The sequence below is a fragment of the Eptatretus burgeri genome, chromosome 5 (assembly GCF_056783735.1).
Source record: "Eptatretus burgeri isolate ZD-2024b chromosome 5, Ebu_testis_v1, whole genome shotgun sequence".
Classification (NCBI taxonomy): Eukaryota; Metazoa; Chordata; class Myxini; order Myxiniformes; family Myxinidae; genus Eptatretus; species Eptatretus burgeri.
This window is the reverse complement of record NC_140965.1, coordinates 114,974,668-114,985,640: the sequence shown is the minus strand read 5'-3', so window position 1 is coordinate 114,985,640 and position 10,973 is coordinate 114,974,668. Positions and strand designations below refer to the sequence as shown.

The 10,973-nt window shown below is 38.4% G+C and overlaps 1 protein-coding gene across 5 annotated transcripts in view; it reads right to left on the bottom strand.

Moving 5' to 3' along the window:
• Positions 1–10,973, bottom strand: part of LOC147027209 (tyrosine-protein phosphatase non-receptor type 13-like) — a 284,017-nt gene that overhangs the window by 85,600 nt on the left and 187,444 nt on the right. For all 5 annotated transcript variants that reach the window (XM_085883442.1, XM_085883444.1, XM_085883445.1 and 2 more), the window contains exons 27-31: positions 10,286–10,461; positions 9,840–10,155; positions 9,456–9,614; positions 9,167–9,341; positions 1,387–1,597 (exon numbers count right to left, since the gene is read on the bottom strand). In XM_085883442.1, coding sequence (XP_085739568.1) covers positions 1,387–1,597; positions 9,167–9,341; positions 9,456–9,614; positions 9,840–10,155; positions 10,286–10,461 — 1,037 coding nt within the window. The remainder of the gene's footprint in view (positions 1–1,386; positions 1,598–9,166; positions 9,342–9,455; positions 9,615–9,839; positions 10,156–10,285; positions 10,462–10,973) is intronic.

Genomic DNA, 10,973 nt, shown 5'->3' with positions numbered 1-10,973 from the left:
ATACATATATATATATATATACATATATATATATACATACATATATATATATATATATATATATATATATATATATATATATATATATATATATATATATATATATATATATATATAGCGCCTCTCCCTTCCAGCAATCATATTGTCAGTTGGGAAACGAGTAAGTGGGTACCTGACTGAGTACTACAACGGTGTGGGAGCTGTGCCCTGGCAGAACAGGATGGTGGGATTACAGGAGAATGCTGACCAAGCCTGATTGTTCAAAGTGTTCGGTGACTTGTCAATGGTGCATCCACAAACATTGCGTGTGACCCAATTGTTCATCTGCCTTGATAGGGGCTTGTGGGTGTGACCATATTTTGTGTGTGACCTAATTTATGTAAAAATATGTGACCTAATTTATGTAAAAATATGTGTGACGTGATTTATGAATGATGGGAATGTGAAAGGAATGATGGGAAAGTGAAACGTTTGCATTGAAGGCCATTACTCAGAACAGGAGAGAAAGAGGACAGACAATGCTGGTTTTACAATATGGACTGAGTTTTTTTGTTTTGTTTTGTTTTTTTGTTTTTTTAGTCATATCTGGATTGAACTGTTGTGAATCTATCTACATTACATTGCATGTCACATTTGTCGCACCTTCTGACTCATGGAAACTAAATTGAGAAGGGTTTGAGACCGGTTCGAAACAACCGCGACGTCTCTGTGACTATTTTGAGATAAAATTTGTCGCACAAATTTTTTGAACATGTTCAAAATTCCAGTGACACCAGAGCGACGTCCTGCGACTCATGCGAGGAAATTGAGAACCACCGCGAATGTTTCCAGACATTTTGGAGAATCCCGTTCGCATTTTGTCGCGAGCTGTCGCAGCCCAGTGAGATACAGGCTTACGCAGCAACGTGTTCTTTCATTGGTTGGTAAATAAATGGCCATAACTTTGGAAGCACTTGTCCGATTAATATGAAACCTTGAAAAGGCACATCCACAGGGCCTCAGCAATATACCTGGCAAGTTTCAATTTGATCGGCCCAGTGGTTGTCGAGAAACAGCGGTCACAGACACACACACACACACACACACACACACACACACACACACACACACACACACACACACACACACACACACACAGACACAGACACAGACACAGACACAGACACAGACACAGACACACACATTGCTGGAATTATAGATGGATTAGTCCCTTGAATTTATAAAAAAAAAACAACAAAAAAAGTATTTACATTTGGACAAAGTAATCTCGACCAAACTCGGCCTAATGTTGAGAATGCATCGGTTTGCAATTAAAATCAAATAGAGATACAATGAAAGATACAACATATTGAACTTGGGCAAAAACACAGTTGTGAAAACATTTACCTTGTGGCTTTAATGCAGACCTGGGGACCAGAGTTTGAAATCATCATCTCACCCTCACGCCGTAACATTCCCATGGTGCTTTTGCCATCAATATAGTGGAGCCGATCTCCTGGGATGAGTGAGCCATCGAGAGCAGCAGGAGAGCCAGCAAGCACACCAGACAAATGTAACGCTTGCAAGGGTGTCCCCATACCGCCACAGAGCAATAGGCCTAAGGCACACAGGTGTAGGCAGTTCAAAAAAATAAAAAATAACACCGAATATCATGATAAATTTTTGGGTTCAACTAAATCAACAACATGTTCACTATTTTGCATTTTGTTAAAATTCACAGAGACGGGAAGTAGCTGGAAATTATTTGTCAAAAATTTAACTCCATACTTAAATGTATGAGCAAAATGCAAAATATTATGATGCTCATATCAGGTGTTTCTTTACATGATTGCGTCACCCGATGTGAGCAACTATAGTGCAACTAAGTTGAATAAAACTCTCAAAATAAATCAAAGCATCGACACTTTAACAACATTATTCCTTTCATACATCTGTAATGCTTCCAGTCAACAAATTACATGACTAAAATATCTTGTTTCAATTTCACAATTTTGACCATAAACCAATCAATGTAAAGCTGCTGCTTTTGAACATCCAAATATCTGAATCGATTTCAGTAATTCTGGCAAAATTCCCTGATAGTCACCTCAGCAAAAGTATTTTGTTTTTCTTATTGTGGGATTACAACAAAGTGGAATTGCATGACTGTGGGTGAAGGAATATCAGGATTATCATCAGAATGTAATCATAGGATATATAACGAGCAGGAAGTTCCAGGTAATGTAAAATGTGACTTCAAATCCTCAATGCCCACTCCTCCCAACCCAACCCCAAGTTCTCAACAACCCCTCCTACTCAACCCCAAGTCCTCAACCCCCACCCCAATGCCTCAACCCACTCCACTAACTCTCTGTCCCCTCTCTGCCCTCTCCCCACCCCAACTCTCTGTCCACCTCTCCCCATTTCTTTTTCAAGTCATCAGCACTCCTTCCTCCGTCCAAAACCAAAGTCCTCAAATCCCCCCTCCCAGCACCTCAAGCTCTCACTCCCAACTCTCATCCCCCAACGCTGTACTCCTCTCCCCCTTTCTTCCAGTTCCGAACAACAATCCTCTTCCCATTTCCCAAGAGCAATGTTAAAAGTAAATAACGACTCAATGTTTCATTCATAATCTCACGAGATCCCATCATCTCACGATTATTCAGTAAAAATAGTGGAGAAGTATGCTAAATGATTAAAAACTACAAGGGCACTCTTTGACGTCGTGAAGTCGCAAGTTATGCCCCCACCCACATTAAAATAAAAAATGGCTGCTGAACCACATGACCGATGACATCATGAATTTTTTGCCTCATACAATTTCATGTTCAATTTCAAGTTCAAGTTTATTTCCACAATCATCACTAAAATACAAAAATGAGTAATTAAGACAATATGAATATGAAGTGACATGGAGGAGTCTATGTTAAAAGCCAGGCTTGTATTACAGGAAATAGACCCCAATTTCATACATATAAGTGAAATACATACATGTATTACATACACCTGGACTTATTTGAACAACACAGATTTAGAGTGAAAGAAGAAGAAGAAATACAGGAAAGAGAAGAGGGAGAACGATAGGGAACGGGGAGTGGGAAGAGGGGGAAAAGAGAGAGAGGACTCCAGTAAATACAGTAAAAATTTCACCATTATCTTGAAATTATCCTACTTGGAATACTGGTGAACAGAATAAGATTATCTGTGTGTCAGCTCTATATTTATTCAAACGTACTAATTTCAATTTATGTTTTGAATAAAGGCTAGGAGTTGATTTCAGGATCAAGTTGAATGAATTCCAAAATTTGGGTCCCGCCAAAACTAATTGTTTCTTTGCAGAATTTGTTCAAACGTGTGGGAGATGGAGCATCCCATTTTGTCTTGTCATGTAACCATGGACTTGATCATTTTGGTAAACAATTGCACGAAGTTATTCGGTAATTCTTGTCTCTCTCGCTGGAACATAAGGGTTCCCAACTGGTAAAACGACAATTCATTTATCTTTAAAATTTTGTTTTCAAGAAATAAATCGTTTGTATGAGACCGAGAGCCTTTGTTGCAAGTAAGTCTTATAACTTTTTTTGAATCATTAAAATCTTATCTATCTGCAGCTTCAAATAATTTCCCCAAGCAGGTAAACAATAATTCAGTGTAGACAAGATCCGAGTAGCATACAATGAAAGAAGTATTTCTTTCGGGAATTTTTTTTCAACTTATTAATGATGTTAATCACTTCTAGAAATATTTTTGCCTAAGTTATTCAAATTCATTGTCCATGACATATTTTCATCAATTACAACACCAAAAAATGTGGTGGTCTCTACTTGCCATAAACATTTTTGATGAATAAGAATGGGGATTGTGCTACTAAAAACCATGTAGTTGGTTTTATTTAAGTTTAATGAGAGCTTATTAGCCATTATCCATTCAAAAACACCTTTTAGTTGAGTATTGACTTTCAACTAGATGGATCTGGGTGAGAGAAAAAAGATTTGAGTCATCAGCAAACAATATGAATGACAATATATTGGAGGATTGATAGAAATCATTAATATAAATTATGAACAACAGAGGCCTGAATATAGAGCCCTGTGGGACACCACATGTGACCAGTTTATGGCTTGATTCACAGTTATTCAACACAACGAACTGTTTTCTCGTTGTAAGGTAGTTCTCAAACTTCACCAAGGCATTGCCTCCAATTCCGTAGTACGATAATTTATGCAGAAGAATGATTTGATCGATGGTATCAAAAGCCTTAGAGAAGTCAAGGAAAATACTGATGGTATGAGAATGACGATCAATGGCATTTACAGTGTTATCAATGAATGCTCGTAAAGCACGTTTAGTATTGTGTTTCTAACAGAAACTAAATTGTGAATTACGCAGATCATTAAATACATTGGGAAAGTTAATCACTCAAATATACATAATTTTTTCAAAAATTTTAGAGAAAATTATTACAAATGAAATTGGGCGGTAATTTCAAACCTCTTGAGAGTCACCCTATTTATTAATAGGAACAATTTTGGTGATTTTCATTTTGTCAGGTACAACTCCAGAGGTGAGAGACAAATTAAATATATGTGTTAATGGAATGATAATTTCAGGAAGTACATGTTTAACCAGGACATTATTCATTCCATCATGACCTGCTCTCTGCTTTTGAAATGACTTAGAATATCCTTAATTCCATCGGCATGAGTTGGAAAAAGAAATAATGGATTTATGTTCGGATGTTTATCCAAAAAAATTAAAATAATCAGTAACAATTCTGTTTGGAACAGTACTCTTGGCTAAATTTTGTCCAATATAAATAAAATAATCATTAAAATGTTAGACAATAGCACTTTTATCCTCAACTTGAACATTATTTAACTTAAGTTGCTTAACTGAAGTATCTTTCTTACTCTTATTCATAACTCCATTTATGATTTTCCAAGTGCCCTTCATATCACTTATTTTCATGTATCTGTTTCGACAAATAATCTCTTTTTACATTTCTGAAAAGTTTTGTAAGTACATTTTTATCATTGGTGCATTTAAGTCGCATTTGTTCAATGGGGTTTAATTTATACTTGTAATACAACTTTTTTTTCTCTTTATTGATCTCAATAAGGATATAGTGATCCATGGAGATGTTGGAACTTTCCTATAATCTGAGAATTTCAATATCTCTAAAGGGATTGTTTTCATCATAAATATGAGTTAAGATTTCCATAAACTTATCAAAGATTTATTACTATCTTGCAGGACTAAGACCTCAAACCAATCAATTATGCTTAGATTTTTTTTTAAATTTATGAACATTTTCAGAAGTCAACTTGCAAGTTAGTTTACCAATAGTAGATTTAAGGCACGAAATTAAATCAGGTATTTGGGCAAAGACTGGGAAATGGTCTGTAATGTCTGAGAAGACAAATCCTGCTTCAGAAAGTGGATAAACATTAGTGAAAATATTATCAATCAATGTAGCTGATTGTTCAGTTATTCTTGTTGGTATGGCTAGAATTGGAATTAATGAAGTTGCCAATATTATGTCCAAAAACTCTTGTGAAAAAGAGTTTTGGCCACAACAAAGAAAGTCAACATTAAAATCCATCCATCCATCCATCCATTGAAGCCATACTCTGCAGAGAGAGTTGGTGCTGCCGAAGCAGTCTCCTTGGATATTGGCTACAATCCAGCACAGGTCACCACTCCAACACAGGATACCAGCAAGCAGGCACTCATTTTGCTGACCTCAGAATTATGACAGGCAGTGTCAACTCCATCCATCCATCCATTGGGACCATACTCTGTGCAGAGCGTAGGTGCTGCCAAAGCAGTCTCCTTGGCTATTGGGCACAATCTTGGACGGGTCGCCACTCCGACACAGTATACCAGCAAGCCGACACTCATTTTGCTGAGCTCGAAAGGATGACAGGTCGAGTTAACCCCACCTGGTATTAATTCAACAGCCGAGTGGGATTTGAACTCAGGATCCTGGGATCCCAATCCCACCACCCTAACAATTAAGCCAACACCAGGTATACATTAAAATCACCCATCAAAAAGCAGTGTTTATCTGTAAATATAGCATTTGATAAAGAACTTGAAATTCTTTGAAAAATTAGTTTTGATATGAGCTTGATGGTCTGTCGATAACACCGATCAATATTCCTTTTTTTTTCTTTTCTTTCTTTTTACCAGGATTAAGGATTTCTAGAAAAATCGTTTCTAGTACAGGAATCATGAAATTTAACTCAGAAAGTATGTTAAAATCATAATTTAAGGGAATGAACAATGCAACTCCACCTCCTCTAGTTAGCCTATTATTTGTTATTCATTCAAAACCTGACAATGAAAAAAGAGAACATGGATTATGTCAGAGCCATGTTTCCGAAAGACCAGTCACAGAAGTTTTTTGGTTTATTTTTTCTCAAAGCAGGTTCAAATTTCCAAAATGTTTACTCCTACTTCTGTTTACATGTGATAAAGAAAAATATTTTGTTCATGGGATATAAATTTTTTGAGAACTGATTCTCTGTATGACATTGGATGGATGTATTTGATACTGTATCATTTAGATCAATACTGAATCAAATTCAGCCTGATTATTATTATTAAAAGATACAGTGATCTCATCATCAAATTTATAATTTTTAATTGACATTAATTTTATCCAAGGTGGCATTTTGCATCACACATTTGAAGCTCATCAGATTCCAAGGAACTGAAAGAGAAGATATCAAAAATTGACTTAATCATTTAAATATGAAATACATTTAAATTGTGATGAAGATTGTCAGTATTTAGAACCCCCGAAGATAAGGTAAGAAGGGAAGAAAAAAAAGATGAAAGAAGAAGAGAAGAGAAGAGATATCACAGAGTAAGGGGAAAAATTATGGAACAATACAAAATAGAGAGAAACATGATCACACAGAAAAGCGTGTGGATTTGGCAAGAAAAAAATTTAAAAATAAAAGTCATAGCTTGTCGTTGCTCTTAAAATAAATTTGCACTCAAAATCATTGTATTCTGAAGTAAGAAAGAAAAAATAGAACCTAAATATACATCTTGTCCAAGTATTTGTTCTGAAATATTTGCAAGCATCTGTTTGATATTATTGATTTAACACTAATCAAGAAAACTAAATTTTATGAACACTCAAAACTAGTGGAATAAAGATACAATTGGTAGAACAATATAGTGAAAAAGTATCACATTTGATGATCTGCTTAAGGTGTGTATGTGGGTGTGTGGTACAAGGAGCACTCCGAGCATTTTAAACTGATGAACAATTTCGTTACACTTTGATTGTCAGACATTCAATAAGTCATTCCAGATTGACCTGTTCGCTGGAGACATACACAGTTTTGTGGGATGTATCACCAGTGTAACACATCATTCCACGTGACACCATCCCCCATGAGTTACTTACAGAATTAAAACACTAACAGCATCTATTGATGTGTCCAGTAATTACCAGGTCGCCATGTATGGACATTTCACAATGGAAACATTCAGCGCATCTTAGTGTAAATCACCATCTTTCAACAAAGAGCACCATCTGAGCCGTTACATTTTAAGAACACTCAACATAATCTGCTTGTAGATAGGAAAGACGTCATGCCCTGTGAGTTAAAGAATGGAAACGTTCAGCATATCTATTAGTGTAATTAGCAGTGAGCTAAATACGGACTAATTACACAATGACATCGCTCACCACATCTATTATCAGCTGCCGAATACAGCATCACCATAGAAATCCCCCACAAACCATGCGCAGACTACTCACCCTCCCACAGTTACCCACAATGCATGCATCAAGCTCATAGGAGAGCGTGCCTCCGCAGACCATAATGCAGCCAAGGCATTTCCTGCAAAACTCACGAGCCTCATTGATGAGAAGGGGTACCTGCTGGAGCAGGTCTTTAACACTGATGAGACTGGCTTGTTTTGAAAAAAATGTGCCGACCAGAACGTTCATCTCACAGTGCGAGAGCAAAGCAGCTGGTTTCAAGGCCGCAAAGGATTGGGTATCCCTTCACTACGCAAACGCCGAAGGAGACTTTATAGTAAAGCCCATTATGCTCTACCGTTCCCGAAACCCGCATGCACTGAAGAACAAAAACAAGCAGGCACTGCCTGTGTACTGGAGGACATTTATCGACTTTTATGTACTTTTATCGACAGGATCCATACCCGTTTCGTTCCTCAAGTCAAGAGGTACCTGGCAGGAAAGAACCTTTTGTTCAAGGTACTCCTGCTGCTTGGCAATGCTCCTGGCCACCCCACAGACCTGAACGGCGCTCACCTGAAAGTTGAGGTCATGTTCCTGCCGCTGAACACCGCCTCTGTCATCCAGCTGCTCAACCACGGGGTTATATCAACTTTCAAGACTTATTACTCCCGGGGCACCTCATCTTCATTGTCATCATCATCATCATCTTCATCATTTTGAAAAGTTATGTGTGCTGTATTTGTTTAATAAAAAATTGAAACGGTACATGTTGTTGTTGTATTTTTTGTTTCGCTGTATGGTACGGTATGGTTAAGAGACTTTAAAATGCATTCTTAAATAAATTGGAAACGGTACCTAGTGTTGTCGTTTTCTTTATTTGTAAGTATCTTTAATGAAACTGTAATCATGCATTTGTGGTTGAAAACATTTTAAACTTTAAAAACTTTCTCCTTTGAACCAGGAACTGCCACAAACTTAATGTTATCCCCCTTGTCCCCATTGTACCAATTCCCCGACTTTGGTGGTGTCACCATTTGCGGCCTTTTTCGTGAACAAGGAAGCCCTGCGAACCAATAACATTATCCCCATTGTCTGCATTGTAACAATGACAAAACACTCCGATTACTCCGATTATAACAATTATTCCGACATTCTTCGATTTTTGGGGGGGTTGGGAAAACCCTGGAACTCCCCCCCCCCTCCCCTTTTCCCACTGAAACAATACCCTCACGTTTTCAACATTTTCAGGCTTTTCCCGGACCGTATCCCCCGTGAATGTCGGGGTCCTGGTGTATTTCAATTTTGGTGTCATTTAATACTAAAGTGAAGCATTCTGAAAACTGGAGAGTTGTATTTTGATTCAGGAAATGGCACAATTCTATCGAGAGTGTAGAGGAGAGCAGGCATGCCAATTATTGAAATGGTTGACATTCTGACTGACCACACAAAGCAACACTGTACCGGTCTCTCCGCTTTGACATCGGTGCAGCACAATATTTGGGAGGTCCTCAGGAGGCAGAGGAGCACCGAGGTTCTTCAGTGCACGTCCCACCACCAATCTAACTTGTTGCCCCGTGGCACGCAAAGTTTCCACCACCTGCTGATAGGCCATAGCTGAAACATCCTGTGTGTCCACCTGTATAGATGCAAATTCATAAACAACAAACTTTAAACACATTAAATATTTTAAGCTGTAATCAACTTCCAAGCTGGTATTTCTCATTTGTGTGGATAAAGGCTGACGTCTTACCACTAAGAGGCGATCCCCTGAACGGATTTGGCCATTACGTAAGGCAGAACCTTCCACAACTGCCTGCACATAGCAGCCTCCATCTTCTTGGCCACGGGCTACCGTGAACCCAAGGCCTTCTCCTGGTTGCTTTTCCAGGTTCAGCTCGATCTCTACCTCCTGGTTGGGAATAAAACCAACAAACCCAATGTTTTCTTCTGGGCAGGTGGAATTTTGTGTGAAGCTGCCATATTTAACTATTAACCTTGTGAAACAAAGATATCAACAATCCGGAAGAAAAGAAAATGACACAAGTTTAAAGATGATTGATTGTAAATGAGTAATTTCTGGGGTGAGAAAACTCAAGAAAATAACAAATCCAATGAGATAAAAAGAAAAGCTCACGGGGGCATAGTCATCAAATTCCTCCTCATTCGTTTCATCTTCCATTTCGTCAACCACACCTTCCCAAGCCTCATCTTCCTCTTCATTGTCCAGCTCCTCCGTGTCCTCTATGCTATCAGAACAACTTGACTGCTTATCATGATCAATGGAGTCAACAGAACGATGGAGCAACGGTGGAGATGAGCTGCTCTGTGCATCCAGTTCTTCAAAGCTACCAGGAAATGGCATCTCTGAGGCATCATTATCTGAGATGTTCAAAGAGCTAGGATCCACTGGGTTTGCAAATGTCACATCTGAAAGTCCATGTGGAGAGGACCTGAATGGGACAAATGGTCAATATTAACGTCATTGCATTTACTGCATGAAGATTGCTCAAGGATGTGCAAATACATCGATCGACATTAACTTACATCAAGTGAACAATCTCAGGAGGCGTTTGCACTTACCTGTGACTCTCGAGAGCTTGGTTCGATTCCAAATCTGGCATAACCTCTCTCGTAGGCTCCGATTTAAGGCCATTCGTTTTACCACCTTCGTGCTGTTCCTGAGTGGGTTGCTGCACAGCAAGTGCTTGAATGTGATTTGAATGAATTCCATAAGGATGCAGAGAGCCAAGAGGATTCTGCATCGACAACAGACCCAACTAAAATAAAAAACACAAAACTGGCACTTCTTCATACGCACACTCAACCACTCAACCAACACCAAACACTAATACAAAATCATAAACAGCATCACTAACTCAAACAGCACCATGACACCCTCACGTGCAGCCAGAACTACCACAGACAACATAACATCAGAGAAACAACAAGTTAACATCCTCAAATGAAAGTATTCCCAGACTGCTGGCAGTGCCCCTTGTCAATGAAGTTACATTAAATTTCATCCTGCTGGAAATCTGCTGCTGCTGTTCGAGTACCGAAGCAAGCACGACCGTCTGAATTGAATGACTACCAGCCAATGGCATTCACCTCATTGACAACGAAGTGTTTCGAAAGAATTGTGATGAGATTTCTTATGTAGTCATTAGTGAATTGCATCAACAAATTTCAATTTGCTTACGAACCAGGCAAATCTGTTAACAGTCCTTTGCCTGATGAGGGCCGTCCTACAACAAAATCATACAATTGG